This window comes from Patiria miniata, unplaced genomic scaffold (genome assembly GCF_015706575.1).
Source record: "Patiria miniata isolate m_02_andy unplaced genomic scaffold, ASM1570657v1 HiC_scaffold_4, whole genome shotgun sequence".
In the NCBI taxonomy this organism is placed as follows: Eukaryota; Metazoa; Echinodermata; class Asteroidea; order Valvatida; family Asterinidae; genus Patiria; species Patiria miniata.
The window spans coordinates 6,807,186-6,824,912 of record NW_024037071.1 but is presented as its reverse complement, the minus strand read 5'-3'; the positions used below and the strand labels follow the sequence as shown (position 1 = coordinate 6,824,912).

Here is a 17,727-nt window from a genome sequence, read left to right as displayed (position 1 = left end):
TTTGCTACCGTCTCAACTTCGTGTTTTTAAGTATGGATACGTTATCTCTGTGATGCACCACACGCATTTTAAAAGCTCTGAAGAATGCGTTTCTTCTGGTCGCGATCTGGAGTCTGACCTTCTTCAGAATTATGAGGCATAGCTTGGACTCGACTCTTCTGGAACTAGCTACTGCCCAGAGTCCATTCCCAAGAAAAAAAAAGTTGGGATATGATTTCAATTACAGGCTTGGAATCAATTCAATTTGATTCGGACCCAGGATCGTCTAGCCTAGTGACACATTTTGGCCAGTTTGTTCGTCTCTCCTATAATTTAAAAAATGTAACTTTTATTGAATGCGCCGTACCAATTATTACATTTAGGATTGTCAGTGACGGAATTCTACTGCAGACTTGGATGTTATTTGTGCCACAACTGATTTGCTACTGCGGTATTGTACATACCTACATGCTAATGACAACATTGTTTATTTACATGTGTACTCACTTATGGAAGACAAGGGGAGACAAAGTGTAGAATTCGGGCGATTCACAATGCAATGCGCCACCAAGAGTTTGCCATGGAGAGTCCATTTTTCAAGTTTACGGTCGACAAAACATGGCCCGTTTGAACGAGTGTCAGTAGACAACTTGAGCTAATTTGATATAGATTGGGGCATAGTGTTCAGCCGCCTTACAAAAAACTCTGTACTGATAAAAAGAAAAGAACAGGGCAAACATACATGTATACTCCAATCATACGCTTACGAAACTACTTGCCGGAAACACTAACAATTTCAAATGTCCCGCGCTGCGAATTTGTCGACTATCTCCCGCAAGGAACTGTGAAAATGAACTCTCCATGGCAAACTCTTGGTGGCGCACTGCATTGTGAATCGCCCGAATTGAACCTTTTTCCTAAATTGTGAGTTAAGAAACAAATGAGACTATTGAAGTCAAAGTATTCTTTGTATTACATTTTATTTGCCATTTATCTTCACAAATGATTCCTTTGTACAAAGTTTTCAGGGGGGGGGGAATAAAAGTTGATGGCAGATTGCCATACTGTACTAGATTGAATGAGTTTCTTCTTTCATTTTCAAAGTACAGCATCATAAAATATAAAGTGGATTAAAATAATCAACTTCAAAGTTCAATTTACAATCAAACGGTGGTTAATTTCAGACAATTGAATATTTTTATAAAATTTACTTACATACTTTTACTTAATCTAATAAACTCTCGGATCACTATCTAGTCCCATCCTCTTTTGAACCCATTAGTCCCCGTACCGCCCAAAACCGCCCTACCTGTTACTCCCTCACACTGCCCCAAACCAGATGAGCTCTATTATAAGGATTCATCAGGCAACAGAAGTAATGTAATAAAATTTCATACAGCTGCTAATGGGTTCGAAAAATGTTGAAAATCAGGGGAGATGGGAGAATATACTATGGACTCTGTGCACATGTACTCCTTCAACGGCCAGAAAAGGAGAGTTGGGGAGACCTAGACTGGTTCCTGGTCCATCCACTGCGTATTTCGCATGATCTAAAGTTATTGGGGCGGGGATTAGTCTGGGAGACCATCACAAGTTAAATTCGAATGTATTCGCGCGCCGACGACGCCCGACACTCGCACATAGACGCCGTGGCAAATAGCTTGGGCACATTCAGGAAGTTGTGTGTAATTAACGTGTGAACCTGTGTAGCATGAATTTAGGTTTTATGAAATACGCACTCATTGATGGTATTGCGCATGCTCATGCATAGATAATTAGGAGAGGGACCGGTCACGTGAGAGGGTTTAACCAATAAAAGGGAAAAAGAGTCCGATTTTCATACGAGTCCGATTTTCATATGACACCAGTACTTTACAGTGCACACATGCTTGTGTGTCCCGTCCACGAAGCCCATAGTCTACAGCATTGCAATTATATTCCGGCATGATCCACATTATGAGGCAACTTCAAATCTGCTTTGGTAAAAAAAAAGGAAAGTTATAATAATTTATTCTATGATCACCTTTACTTGTCATTCACAATTAATTATTCATGCTCAATTATATGCAAGTATTATGAATACTTATGAATAAGGAGTTTTCACAATAGTAAGTCATTTCATAACACCTCACCCCGAAGTTCCGTTTCTGGATTGGGCAGATGGTATTTGTTCGCTTAGGCCCCAAGAGAATATACCAGGGCTTAAAAATATAAACACCGCCATAAAAAAAGTCCACACTCACTGGAGGGGTCATAATTTTGAATCTGATCATCTTATCATCTATATACTTTCTGTGAATGCAACAAAGTATGTATGTCTGGATCTTTTTCTTTATATCTCAGTGATTCATTTAAGACTGGTTTGCCATCCTTGCCACAAACTCCACCAATGTTCTCAATGGACGGCCTGAAAAATAAAGAGAAAGAAAAGAAAAAAAACTTAAAATGTTGTCATCAAAAAATGCAAAGCGTTAATCAAGGATGTACTTGAGTATTTAAACATCACAAGACAATCACAATTCAGAAAACCATACTAGTGCTCAGCCAGCTTTTCAATTTTTGGAAAATATGAATTGTTTCCGTTGTCGGAATACAGTAACAAAAAGGAGTTTTGCGTACGATCCTACCTGTCATGCCTTTGACAAGGTAGGGAATCTCATCTTTGTTTTCCATGACCCCAGCGATGTCAAGGTGGGCCCACTCAGGCACGGTCACAAACTCTTTAAGGAACGCCGCTCCAGTGCAGGATCCTGCCGACCTGTGGGAAGGAAGGTGTAAGGTCGTTGAGTCAATAGGCCCTTCTTGCTTTTCAATTAAAGGGAATATACAACATTTGCAAAAAAACAAACCACCCAAACAAATTACAGTCGACTCTCATTAGTACAAACTCTGTTAATACAAAATTCTGGTTATAACAAACATAAGGCCTTGGTCCCGACTGTGCATTTATGTGCACAATGAATGGGACTGATGTTCCTCTTCATACAAAATTCTGATATAACAAACAATTTGGCTAGGTCCGAACGAGTTTGTATTAGCGAGACTCGACTGTATTATGAAATACCTAACTGGACTGTTAGTGAATGACAGTCTAAAGCATCCTGTAAAATCATGGCACCTGGTGTGGTGACATTTTCAAGAAAAGTGGTATTTTTTGTATCAATTTCCAATGCTGGTCGGCCAACCAGCATGGCTGGACACCATGTGATTATTGGAGGTGCTGCACTGAGGTTGAGCAATAAGATTCTTTTGGTGAGAGGGACAAGTTTCTCTGAAATTTTTTTTTTAGGTGCATACTGCAAAGAAAAAAAAAATCGGCAGCTGAATATGTATGAGGTATAGTAAAACAAATATAACATGGTTTATTTCGGGTGGACAGTCGATATTAGCTCCCCTCGGTATTGGACATTGACAAACTAGTTTGTCAATTTCCAATGCCTCGGGGAGCCTCATTGGGCAAATGAAATATTCCAAAGACACTCTGGGCTCCATCGGAAGTATACAGCTCGATGCTTCGAAATGTAAGTTAGACAACTGAACAAACCTTGGATGTTTGCCAACATTGTTGACGTCAGCCAGGTGGCTCTCCGTCACCTGACTGGTGTAGTGTTTGTAGAGAGGCAGACGCCACAACCTGTCGCCGGTCTCCACTCCAGCCTGATGTAGGTCTGACCACAGTGTCTCGGAGGTAGAAAAGGTGCCTGTAGCGGCTGAACCCAAGGCTACGTCAACGGCTCCTGAAAGGTACAAAGAAACAACAGGAAGTGGATATAAATGTGGCTCTCCAGACCATCCATGTGATGGCCATAAAACTTTTCAAATATCCAATGTGCATGTCAGATGCATTCAAGCTTGCTGTCTATCCATACCCAAAAAGTAATGAACATTTCTACTTAGAGCTAGTCGTGGGCATAGGTGAGCCGTTTTGTATTTGGGCAACAGTGTGAACCCAGTGTATTGTGATCAGTTCACACAAATGTATTGTTGAAGGGAAAATACATTTGTAACAGCAAAACAATATTTTTCATTTTCAAGAAAAACTGTTTTTTTCCAACGCTGGTCGGCCGACCAGTGTTGGAGAAAACTGTCTTTTTTCAAAAAGTGCTCCTAAATTGTCATATGTAGTTCGTCTGCATTTTCTTTGCAATTGATTACACACCTGTGAAGAGGTACAAGCCTGCTAGACTGATTCTCTGATCTTACAATTCCCCAAAGTTTGTAAATTGCTCCGTTTCATCTTAAGTGGGGTCAGGGAACCAGAGTACAAGAATATAATTGGTTATCTTGGTTTTTCCAGCATCTACAAACCCAAAACGTGAAACAAGTCAGTGTAACAATATTTTCTATAACATACTAATCCTCCAATCCATTTAGTTCTCAAAATTGCAGCAAAAGCAAATGTTGTACATTCCCTTTAAACTCTGACCTGTGAGTGTTGCAAGGTCAATCACAGCTCTGGGCTCAAACTCTGTGCATGCGTAGCACAAAGCGTCAGCCAGAAGGACCCGTCCCTCTGCGTCAGTGTTGTCAATCTGAGGAGAAACGGAGAATGTTACAGTCATCGGGGTGTGCTTAGGGTACATCATTTGTCGGTAGAGTACATCATTTGTGCATTTTTTTTCGTTTGAAGCAACAAAAGTGCTCAAAATCTAAAGAAGGGTGCTGCACAACTAACCTGATGAAGTTTCAGCTCAGTGGATGCTGTATATTTCAAGAAAACAATATTCTACAATCTCGATTTCAATTCAAAAGTTGCAGAGTCATGTGTTGAATTTGCATCCTGAAATCAGCATCTGGGACACGTTCTGATTCAGTCGATTGCAGCTACGCAATGTCATGCACCGAACTGACGAATAATAGCAACCGCGCGTACGTCGTGTCAACGCTTGCGTGCACTCTTTCATGGCTTCGCCGAATTAAAAACATACTACTTATGGAAATTTCCAAAGAATGTCTTTAGACAAATCGTTGGAAAAGGCCTTCCTTTATTGTTTTCTTCAAAATGACAGCATGCCAGAAAGAATAATTTCACAGGGAGTTTGGTACCATTACCATCTTTAAACCAAGTAAGTATTTCAACAATAATTTAGTCAGTTATTTTTTGGATAGCTGCAAATGATGTACTCTACCTTTAACAAGTATGCAACCCCCCCCCCCCCCAATGACCCCCCAAAATAGCCAGTGCTACTTTTGGGTGATGGGCTTATAAAAGAATCACTACTGTTACTGAGTTGTTCACATGTGCACACTTTCACCTGTATTGTCTTTCCATTCATCGCCTTGACGACGTCCCCCGGCTTATTGGCTGACCCGTTCAGGAGGTTCTCGCACAGTGGCGTCAGGGCAACTACATTGATTGGCAGCTGCAGCGTTGCTATGGCATCCATTGCCCCGGCAACCACAGCGGCTCCGCCCATATCGGCTCGCATAGCATCCATGTTCTGTGCTGGCTTGATGGATATACCACCGCTGTGGAAGTATTATTGTGTCAAGAAGAAAGAATTTTGAAAATTTTGAAAAGCGACCGAAATTAAGAGGACATTATGGCCTGGAATACAGCCAATTCTGCTACAAAAACGGGTTATAAATGAAATGGTATTAAATGGAAAGAGCATTTAAAAGTAGGATTTATACGTCCACACAACCATCCTATAAAAGCTGGGCGTTTTTGTGATATTCTTGTGAGAATCATGCGAGAACAAATTTCGGGGGTCAAAATTTTGACTCTCAAAAATCGAGCTGTTGAGTGCTAGTTGTGAATCTTGCCGCAGAGTGGTTTGCATTATGCAGACGTGTAAGAAACAACATTTGTGTATTGGTGCAGTGTGTGTATTATGCAACACAAACACACAACGTGTACGGTACACTGGATAGACACAACGTGAAATAGGTATGCATACGCCACAAAATGTCCGCCGCGACCGAAAAATTCGGTTAGTTTCCTTTCAACCAGACCTTTGAAATAGAATAGGTAAAGTGGTAACATCCATCTATCTCCTAATAGATGAACTACAGTCATATAAGAGTTGCAAGCATAGAGCTATATTAAATTACTAGAGCGCTAACTCCTCATTCTTGCGCGCGGAGATGCTTTGAAGCCACTTTGGGCGCAGACATTTTGAATTTATGCGCGTGTTTGTAGAACACAATCAAAATAGATGGATTGAATTTTAAAAGTGTACTCTAAACGCAACGCGCAAGTAGAAGATACGCAAACAACTTAAGCGCGTCATGACGGTTCAAAAAACGTCACGGCGAAAAGCATCTGCAGCGGAGGGCAGCGCACACGTTACGCTGTTTGCGTGGAGCAAAATGAAACGCTCATTTGCTGATCGCGCGTTTCGGTTTTGGGCGCATCGGCTTCGATGACGCACCGGTATGGAATACAAATGCAGATATGCAAATAGCCGTAGAAAAGCCGTACAAAATTTCGAGTTTTCCATAAATTTAAGCACAAACATGAATGCGCCCATCAGGCATTACTTTGTACATCGAGTTAGCGCTCTAGTAATTTAATATAGCTCTATGGTTGCAAGCCAACTTAAATTTCTATAACAGCTGGAACTGTAGTTAAAAGATTGGCACATCATTGCGATACCTATCGAAGGTGACCCCTTTGCCAATCAATATCAGCGGTTTGACTGCTGGGTCTGTTCCATTGTAGGTCATCTCTAGGAAGATCGGCGGCTGATCTGAGCCCTTGGCAACACTCAGGAAACCTCCCATGTTCTTCTCCATTGCCCACTGCTGTGTACTGGGTGGAAAAAAAAATTTGCTGGTTATAATTGTTCTTTTTTTCATTTAAGTGTCTCAGTCCTCCTGATTTGAGGCGTGCGATCGCAGCCCCACGCCATTGCACGCCTAAAAGCTCCCGAGAAGTGCGAATAATCGCACGCCTGAATCCCTCTGTACCGCACACCTCGGAATACATTTACGGCATAATCTGTGAGCTCTTGAAATGGCTTTACTGTAAACCAAGATGAAATATAAAAAATACCAGATTGTTCAGTCCCAGTTTGGACCACAGAATCACACGCCTAGAAAAATCACAAGCCTAGAAAAATCACACGCCTAGAAAAATCACACGCCTAGAAAAATCACACGCCTAGAAAAATCACACGCCTAGAAAAATCACACGCCTAGAAAAATCACACGCCAAGAAAAATAACAAGCCTAGAAAAGTTCAGGTGTGCCTTTTTCCACACGTCTGTGATTTTCAAATCAGAAGGACTGGTGTCTTAACAAAATACAGAAAAAAAAGTCACAGCATCAACATACAGTGAAATCTTGATAAGTCAAACTCTGATAATTCATAAGATGGAATTTTGCGTCGGGGTGATGTAAATCAAATTAGGTTTTGCCCTTCGTCTATACGTCGGTGAAAGGCAAAACCTAATTTGAAAACCCTGAAAACTCAAAATAACTGTTAAGTCCAACAGAGAATCCATTGCCTTCAGTAGCACAACAATGATGCTTAACACAACCTGCTTAACTCAAAACTCTGCTTAAGTCAAATTTTGAACCTGTTCCCTTGAGGTTTGACTTTATCAAGATTTCACTGGTACAAAGTTTTTTATCAAAAATTTGAGCGAGCTATCCCCTGCAACCAATTCATTTATGTGTTATTAGGTCAACATACTGCGCTCTTGTTACGATGGTCTTGGTGATGCGAAGCTGCTCTCCCGTGATCTCGGCAAAGCGTCTCGGCGTCAGTCGATTGGCCGGCATCTCCATCAGGGTCCGGGCAAAGTTCTGGCTGCTGGCCAAGGTCATACCCCTGGCCCACTGCTCCTTGGCTGACCTGATACCCCGCAAAGTTACACAGATAAAAAATAAGAAATAAATATTTGTTAATGACATGGGTCTAATTTCGTGGCTCTGTTCTGCCCATAATTTAGCGCTTTTATGATCACCATTTTGTGTTTAACAATAATAATGGGAATTAATAAAGCACATTAAAGAAAATTCAAAGCGCTTTTACATTGTTATTGTACCTGCTCCTTAGACCCATATAACATTTCAAAGACCGTCTCAGCTCCCTGGGAGTATCCGGTTCGTTTAGTGACTTTGATGATGTCACACTAAAGAACCAGATACAGCTCAATGCAGCCATTTTTTCAGGTGCAAACAGCAACACTCACCCAAAAAAGAAAGTCACCCCTTCCAAAACTTTTTGTCTAACTCAAAAACTACTGAGCACCTCTGATTCTGGTGGTTACTGCGCAAACACCTCATAAGTGAGTATCTCGCATAGGTCGCAATTTAAGACAAATGATACCGAAAACAGTTGCACTTTTGTATACGTGCAAGTTGTGGTTCACACTCACCTTGCACCTATACAAAAGTGCAACTTTTTTTGGTAGCATTTGTCGTAAATTGCATAATTTTGTACACATTATCACTGTTTTGGGTAAAACAAAGAGTATGGCTTGATTGCTAAGGAATTTCTGTACTGATCAGTCGCAATTTGAGCAAGACGTGCCCAGTAGTTTTTGAGTTACACAAAAAAGTATTAAGGGGGACTTTCTTTTTTGGTTGAGTGTATGTGCAATAACCATCTCTGAGCAATAACCATCTCCCCGGCAGGTTATTCTTCAGAGATGGTTACTGCGAATAGCTGTTTGCACCTAAAAAAAAAGGCTGCATTGAGCTGTTTCCGATTCTTTAGTGTGACGTCATCTCAGCTCAACCATGCGTACTTCACACAATGCAGCATAGCATGAATGGAACCGGAAGTTAACGCAACTTTGGTTTCACTCATACATACTTTTCTGTATTGCCCAATATGTCCAGCTCCACGAGTGGCTTTCTCTTGCTTTCATCTTTCAGCTCATCGTAGGAGAACAGAGCGAGGCTGGCACCTTCTGCAGCAGCTGCAGGAATAATGGGAAATACAATGTATTTGCAGTTAAGTTACTCGAAAACAATTTAAAAAAAAATACAAGCAAAACAAATGATACTGCATTGAGCAAGCAAGAAAATGCAAGACATTGAGGATTTCACTGGCTCTGATGAGTGTAGCCATTCCAAAGAAATGACTACGCTGTCCTGAATGATGATCTAAGATGTAGGAAGTGGAGATAGGGTTGGGGGTTATGGGCTTGGGGTTGGGTTTTCAAACCCTGATAACTCTATAATGTCCCCTCACCCACTACCCCATCCCTAACATAGGAAATAGCATTGGAAAAAAGTACAAAAAGAGGACATTTACCATCACTGTTATGTGAATTAAACCTCTAGTTAACAGTAGAAATTGCTCTTTAACCCCCTTAGGGTTCCTCAGGACTACCCTCTTAATCCAACAGAGTCCAATGGTTACTTCCTGCTCAATCCAACATAATACAATTGTGCCTGACTTTTAGTTGTCTGCTGGATCCAACAGAGTCCAACTTGTCGACATTTATCAGTACCCAACAGAATCCGACTCTGAATATGTACATATTCATTTGCACAAGGGGTTTACTGCTCAATCCAACAGGCTCCAACGGGTGTATGATATAGTTGGATCCTGTTGGATTCAGCAGGGTTAATTAATTAATGCAAACAAAATGCTGCATATTGTTATCTCTCTTACTTGTGTGGGCAAACTGTATCATGACCAGTGCCCCCTAGTGGAAAATGTTAGTCCAGCCCATAGAGCTATATTAAATTACTAGAGCGCTAACTCCTCATTCTTGCGCTCGGAGACGCTTTGAAGTCTGGGCGCAGACATTTTAAATTTATGTGCGTGTTCGTAGAACACAATCAAAATAGATGGATTGAATTTTTAAAAAGTGTACTCTAAATGCAACGCGCAAGTAGAAGATACACAAACAACTTAAGCGCGTCTTGACGGTTCAAAAATGTCACAGTGAAAAACATCTGCAGCGGTTGGACGCGCACACGTTGCGCTGTTTGCGTAGAGCAAAATGAAACGCTCATTTACTGATCGTGCATTTCGGTTTTGGGAGTATCGGCCTCAATGACACACCGGTATGGAATACAAACGCAAATAGCCGTACAGAAGCCGTATAAAATTTCGAGTTTTGCATAGGTTTGTGCACAAACATGGATGCCCCCATCAGGCATTACTTTGTACATCGACTTAGCACTCTAGTAATTTAATATAGCTCTATGGTCCAGCCCCTGTCAAATTTTCCTTGGCCAGTGAGATATTTCAAAATTTCTTAACAGCCGTCATAGAGGCATTCCTGCTTTTAAAGCTATAGTCCATCATTTGCAGCCATCCGAAAAGTAACTGGCGTAATTATTGTTGAAAAACAAACTTGGTTGAAAGATAGTAAGGGAACTAAACTCCCTGTGAAATTATTCCTTCTGGGAAGCTGTCATTTTGAAGTAATCAACGAAAGAAGGCATTTCCAACGGTGATTCTTAAGAAGCACCGTAGGAAAATTTAAATTAGTAGTTCATTTTGTTATTCAGCGCAGCGCGCACAAGTATTGGAACGACGCACACGCGCGCGCGGTTGTTATAATTCGTCGGATCAGTGCGCTACGTCGCGTATGGCTGCAATTCAAAACAATTCAAAACATGATTCAGTAACTTTTGATTTGAAATTGAGATCGTAGAATGCTGTTTTTCTCGATATGTACAGCTGAAGCTTAGCTGAAACTTCATCAGGTTAGTTGTTCAGTATCCTTCATTAGATTTTGAACCCTTTTGTTTCTTCAAACGAACAAAATGCACAAATTACAAATGATGGACTATAGCTTTAATACCAGTCTTGATTTTTCATAACTACCAATATGCCATATTTCTGAGAGGGATGGGTGGAGCCAACTCATCCCACCCACCTTGTGCATCACTGCAAGGGTCCACACTGATGTGCTTGGCCCCCGACTCTCTGAGTTGCGTAGCGCCAGCGGCAATCGCCGCTCTAATATTTTCCTTCGCCTCGTTGACCTGCTCCACATTGTTGTATCCCGCAGACTGCTTGCCCAGACCCACGACTGCTACACTGCTGAAATCCTGTACAAAAAATTGGATTGCTTTTTTCTAGTCTTTTGCCATCAACATGCAAGGATATTTCTAGTTTGAATCAGTTTGCGTCTGATGACGTGTATACAAGCAAAGGTTTTGCAGTACAGTGGAACGCCGCTATAACGAATATAGCGGGATCCACAGAAAGTGTTCGTAATAACGATTGTTCGGTATAGCGATTTTGAATCGCCGGTATACGCTCTTTTGACCAATAGTGAGCTGGCATTTCTCACATCCCGCGGCCGCACGAGGAGTCGTCACAAAACTTTAGCAACGTTTTTCCCTTTTATTCCTTGGGGAAATAATAGCCATCTACCGCTCTTCAACATTCAAACATGATGTAACCATGGGTGGTTTGATGTTCAAATAGCGTTTAATGCATCCAGTCGATTTTTGGTTAATCTGTTGATTTTTTCAACAAAAATGTTTGGTACGTTTTGTACATTAAAACCGGGAGCCACGGATGATGTTCGATATAGCCAAATGTTCGGTATAGCGGTGTTCCACTGTATTCGGAACGGATGATTGATGAACACGCAGGGAGCGTGGCCGGAAATATCTGTCAGTGACCCGCTCGCAGCGAGTTTCCAGAAATATTAGTGTGCTGACCGAAGGTGGTGGCTTCAAACTGCCTGGCATTCAGGGTGATGGCTTCAACCCGCCTGGCTTGAGGTCGAGTGAAAATTAATCCCGCGCCTCGTTCTGTTCTTGTCAAAATAATCCCGGCGCGAACTGGTTAAAGGTGCACTTATGTACAGAGAATGCCAAAATGTAGCATTTTGGATTGTTCACTAACCATACTTCAAAGGCGTGTGTCAAATGAAATCCACATGTCTTACATTTACGGAGAAAATGTTGAACAAAATCCTGTTTGTTTACATCTTACTTTGCAGCCATTTGTGGCCTTGCCTAATGTATTTCCAGCAGTGAATAAAAGCTTTTACATTATTTAGAAACGCTATTGACATGCGACTAGTGCCATATGTAATGCATGCCAAGTGACAATTCACTGTGGGCGATCAGTTTCACAAAAAGAGAGCAAATGTGTTTGAAGCAATGTTTGGGGAAAAAAAGGAACATTTGTGACTGATATCAAGACTAGAACTGCAACGGCTTATGTTAGAGAGCCAACATTTTGTACCCAAACATTCTTTCATTTGATTATTAGACAAAAACTGCAAATTGTTCAGGTGAAGTAGTGTTATAGACTAATTCAGCAAACAAAATTAGAAGCCATTTTAGAGGGGGCATCACGTTTGCGCTTGTGCCGCATGCATTCTTAAAAACGTGGCGCGAGCACATTTTGGTAACACTATTGGTCGAAGGATCAGCACGGAGTGCGTGCATATTACCTGAGAGCGACTCGCGCAAGCCTTTTACCACCTCAGAAAATGGCAGTTGCCGGATTAGTCTACAGGATGAGTCAAAAAAAGCGAAACCCAAATGTTGGGACCATTGTTTTAGTGAAGTTCTGCATGTAGCCCTTTCAAAATCTAGCATATGAAAGCCCAATTCATAGGCTTTCTTTTAGTACAAGAATCATTAAAAATCACTAATGTACTTTTCAAGTTATGGAATTTTAAACACAACCACAGTTTTAAAGTTCTGTCCACGGATCACAAGAAGGTAAGTGTTCTACCGGTATCAGCAAAACGAAAGCAAATCACATCGGGATATGTGTGAATTGTCTTCATTTTGTTGAAAGAACGCACACCTTTTTTGTGATCCGAGGAAATGGTGGTTGTGTTTAAAATTCCGTAACTTGAAAAGAACATGAGTGATTTGAATGATTCTTGTACTAAAAGAAAGCTTATGAATTGGGCTTTCATATCCTAGATTTTCAAAGTACTACATGCAGAACTTCACTAAAACAATGGTCCCGACATTTGGGTTTCGCTTTTTGTTACTCACCCTGTATAGTATATTGGGACTTTTACGGAAACAATTTTTGAATGCAAACCTGATTGACATCGTAGAGAATCTTTGCCTTGCCTTGCTTCACGGTAGGCCCAGCACTGAAAAACAATTCAAATTTTGGAGCATGTAAAGAAAATCAACACGGATGTCATTTTGATTAGACACCTCCTCGATTGATACATAAAGAACAAGGGTTAGATTTCAACCATATAAAAACAAGGTTGATGACTGAAGCATTTTCCACAGCAAGTATCGCGGAATGACCGAAGGCTGGTTCATATACCGGTACTTCATCAAATGCGAATACAAAGCAATTTTGACGTAAAAAAAACGTTGGCTGCCAAATTAGTCGTGGTTGAAATGGTTAACTTTTGCCATTTTGCTGTGACCGCACAAATTGGGGTCTGCTTTTGCGCTGAGTATGAACCATCCTTAAAGACATAGTCCATCATTTGTAATTTGTGCATTTTGTTCGTTTGAAGCAACAAAAGTGCTCAAAATCTAAAGAATGGTGCTGAACAACTGACCTGATGAAGTTTCAGCTCAGCTTCAGCTGTATATTTCGAGAAAAACAACATTCTAGGATCTCAAATTCAAATCAAAAGTTGCTGAATCATGTTTTGAATTGGGCCTGAATTCAGCGTCTGAGACACGTTCTCACTGAGCCCATTGCAGCTACGCGATGTCGCGCACCGATCTGATGAATTATAGCAACAGCACGCACCTGTACATCGTGCCAATGCTTGCACGCGCTGCGCCGAATAACAAAACGAACTACTAATTTAAATTTTCCTACGGTGCGTCTTAAGACGCACCGTTGGAAAGGCCTTCTTTCGTTGATTTCTTCAAAATGACAGCTTGCCAGAAAGAATAATTTCACAGGGAGTTTAGTCCCCTTACTATCTTTCAACCAAGTATGTTTTTCAACAATAATGACGCCAGTTACTTTTCGGATGGCTGCAAATGATGGACTCTGGCTTTAATGGGGTTTGAAAAAGCAAGCTTTCCTTAAAACCAGTTTGTGTCTAAATGCTTAAAATAAGGCAAAAATCCAAGTTTCTTGGAGTATGAGCAAAGACATGATTGTCTCCGTTGTTCTGATTTATAAATAGTGAACTCATTGTTAAAGAAACAGAGAAATTACAGCCAGTGTTGAGAAAATTCTCACATGTTCAAGAGTTCCTGCAATCGCCCTGACGCTCTGTCGTTCACTTCCTCAGCTGCCTTTGTAAAGACGAAACCTTCTTCTTTGTCATCTTCTTTGCTATACACACCAACAATGATTCCCTTCTGTGCATGGAGTAGAATCATTTTCCAAATTAATTCATACACAAAGTACAGGCATAAATGAGTACCCTGAAGTTCACCTTGGACAATATCGGAATATTCACAACTCTACTCTTGAAAGAAGGTGCTACATTTAGTGTGAATGACATTTCCCTTCCTTCTCCATGATAGATTGGAGGATCTTTTGAAGTATTTGAACTGCATAATACCTACTAACAATTCTACGCGATGTTCTGAAAATTTCAGGGATTTTGTCCTCCTGGAGCAAGTAACTTTGGACACCACAATTCACATTTTTTAACTACTGGATATAAAGATGGCGATGTAGATCATGTTAAAAGGGCGATTTGTAAGGTGGTATTTAGGGGATTCCAATCCGGTTGGGTAAAATTGGGTAATGTTAATATTGATGAGGTGGTTTCGTGGGTAATGTTTAGCTTCAGTATTACATTATGTATGTCTTGTTTGTATGTGCACGTACAAACAAGATCCTGTCTACTCATTATCATAATCGATGCATCGCACTCGGTAACGGAATCACACTGGGACCATCGAATGAATGCTGGACACGTCCACATCGCGTTGTTTAAACACGAGTCGGAAATTTAACGCGTTCACGATCGCGAGGGGAGGTCTCGGAATTGAACAGGAAATTTCACTTTTCATCCGAATCGTAAGCAAACTTTAGTACTTCGATTTTAATCATCAATCTCTAATTGTACCTCAGGTGGCGTATCTAGTCATTTGGAGGCCGTTTTGAGGTAAATCTGATGTTTTTGTTGGCCAATGTTGGGGTTTTTGTTCAACGGCAGAATAGTGTCGCGCGACGTTTTCTCATAGTTTCTGGAGAATCGCCACCAAAATCAGCGAAAAATTTCATACTTTAGTCCTCGTTGTTCTGTTTGAAGTCGATTATTAGCTTCATGAATGTCTGCTCCATCGTATGACTTATGAGGTATGAATTAAGGAATTTGGGATAATATAGCGAAAATGGATCGTTTTGTAAAGCACTGGGGATATATACGGTCCAGAATATCGGGCCTCTTATGACCCCTTTCTTGTGGCGATCATGTAGTGAAGGGCCCGGTTCCTAGGGAACAAAATCCACTTTAAAATTATAGACCGACCAAACTAGTTGGCGAAATTCTCAATAAACAGGCATGTCATAGATAGAGGGAAGGGTTTTAATTCTTGAGGGAAATTTGGGGGTAAAATGACGATGACAGCACGGCGACAACACGCAACCCGAACATAAAGATGGCGATCACCACCCGATGTACTGTGAGCACGCAAGGCGCGCTGAATCGCAAGGCACAAACCGCGAAGGAAAATCGTAATTTCTACCCCAGGAAACTGTTCAACATTGCAAAACGGGTGTCATTAGAATTGAAAAAAAAATCTGCTTTAGATAGTAAAGGTGATTTTGAGCAATAAAAAACATTTTTGACTCTAATTTGATCAAAACAAAACAGGGGGTCTACACTACACGATCCTGACGATCGTCTTTCTTGTAACATAGTTGTGCCTCCAGCTTACTCCTAGAACTATGAGGCTCCGCGTGAGCGGAGCCTCATAGATCAAGAAGCCCGCAAAATTGCCTGCAGCACAAAACACTAATAAAGTACAAAAACGTCCATCAAAATGCAGCCATTTCACACAGAACCGCTGCACAGTTTGCCCCTATACTCCGTACTTTATCTCTTGACATACTCACGTATCTTGTGCGGAACTAACATGGGTGGATTCTGTCGGTTTTTAGGCCAAAATGATGAAAAATATGCCCTTTCCGCACTGAGCCAACCTGACACTTGAAACGTGCACGCATATGATCGAGCGATGATTTTCGGTTCGCTCGGAGCGCGCCGCGCGTACATGCACTTGTTCGCATTTCGCTTGAACCGTACCCCCCGCGGCGCGCTCCGAGCGAACCGAAAATCATCGCTCGATCATATGCGTGCACGTTTCAAGTGTCAGGTTGGCTCAGTGCGGAAAGGGCATATTTTTCATCATTTTGGCCTAAAAACCGACAGAATCCACCCATGTTAGTTCCGCACAAGATACGTGAGTATGTCAAGAGATAAAGTACGGAGTATAGGGGCAAACTGTGCAGCGGTTCTGTGTGAAATGGCTGCATTTTGATGGACGTTTTTGTACTTTTATTAGTGTTTTGTGCTGCAGGCAATTTTGCGGGCTTCTTGATCTATGAGGCTCCGCTCATAGTTCTAGGAGTACATGTACCTCCAGCTCTCATGCGATAAGCAATAGAGCTGGAGTTAGTCAAGCTATAAGTATAACCAGATGATATTAACCGGGCCCGTAGACCCTACTGTGGTACAGTCATGACAGTGGTAGGTCATGTAGGAAGGCCCTAGATCATATGTAGATAGTAAGATACACTAGTACTACGGAAAATCAGATAGGCCTACACCGTACACGATCGCCAAATTAAAAACCATTGAAATTCACATGAAATAAGTTGAAAATAAATATAAACTGTTCAAAATTAAATATTGTGAAATTACCTTTGTAACGTCAGAGCAATAGTTCCTGTTCCACGAACCAAATTGGCTGGAAACCCTTCGGAAAATAGAGAACGTAGTTCTCACTCGCATGGGCGCCGCCATTTTGATTGTAGCAATGCATTCTGGGTTGGGTATGATCATGAACGAATGGGATCGACCCATTGGTCTCCATATGGAGATCAATGGATCGACCGGGTCAACCTCGTTCCTCAAGGGTACGACCTTGCGCGATCTCAACCCCTGGATTTGTCTCATTTAAATGTGTCAAAATAATATTTTGACACATTTAAATAAGACTTATTGAGGCACATATTTTGACACATTTATGATGTGTCATATTATGACACATTATAGTTAGGGCTGCAGTTGATGTATATAATGCTCGACGCCATCTTTAAAATGTTGAAAGTTGTGTTTTTGAAGTATCCTTTCAACATTTGGTCGTCACACACACATTTCATTAAGTATGACATTGATAATGATATCTTAAAAGTTGGTATGCAAGGCCTACCTGCTTTTTCAAAATTTCGATTATCTTTTCCGATTAACAATCAAAGGACTTTAACATCCCGTAAAAAATAAATTTGCTTGTTTGCTTTTGCCGGCCAAGTTACACAGTTTTAAAAGCTGGTTTGAAATGGCAGGCTTCACTTCTGAAATTGCGCGCACTACTGCTATTCAGAATAAACGAATAAGGAGCCTCCTGCTACGTAATTCGAAAGTTGAAATTAATTAATTGATTGCTTGACATCGGCCGAGTTTTTTCCATGCGATGTCTCATTTGAGTCCTCATAGAAATTTTTGATTTTTTTGTTTAATTCCATTTGTATTGAAACAACATTGTTATTTAGGATCATACTAAGAAAGACTTTTTTGACACGACGAATAATAATAATGATCCGATGTTGCGCCGGCATATCAAATTCACACAAGCACCATACAAGAGTCGCCCAGGCGCGGATCCAGGGGGTTTGAGATCAACACCCTAGCTCTGTGAGAGAAAAAAATGTGCATAGAAATTACTTTAAAATAATGCGACCCC

At 41.1% G+C, this 17,727-nt stretch overlaps 1 protein-coding gene across 1 annotated transcript; it reads right to left on the bottom strand.

Moving 5' to 3' along the window:
• Positions 1-942: 942 nt before the first annotated feature.
• LOC119739932 (cytosol aminopeptidase-like) lies at positions 943-16,806 on the bottom strand. The gene is made up of 12 exons (XM_038215073.1): positions 16,686-16,806; positions 14,045-14,166; positions 12,920-12,974; positions 10,773-10,947; positions 8,747-8,852; positions 7,619-7,780; positions 6,578-6,733; positions 5,235-5,448; positions 4,406-4,511; positions 3,524-3,716; positions 2,607-2,737; positions 943-2,386 (listed from the first exon to the last, which is right to left on the bottom strand). The coding sequence occupies exons 1-12, from the start codon at positions 16,785-16,787 to the stop codon at positions 2,331-2,333; spliced, it is 1,578 nt and encodes a 525-aa protein (XP_038071001.1). The 5' UTR covers positions 16,788-16,806; the 3' UTR covers positions 943-2,330.
• Between the last annotated feature and the right edge of the window lie 921 nt (positions 16,807-17,727).

Coding starts and splice junctions, on each gene's coding strand:
- LOC119739932 (XM_038215073.1), bottom strand. CDS start 16,787: ATGGCGGCGCCCATGCGAGTGAGAACTACGTTCTCTATTTTCCGAAGG. Junction 14,167..16,685: donor ATTGCTCTGACGTTACAAAG/GTAATTTCACAA, acceptor CTCCATGCACAG/AAGGGAATCATTGTTGGTGT. Junction 8,853..10,772: donor CCCTTGCAGTGATGCACAAG/GTGGGTGGGATG, acceptor TTATTCCTGCAG/CTGCTGCAGAAGGTGCCAGC.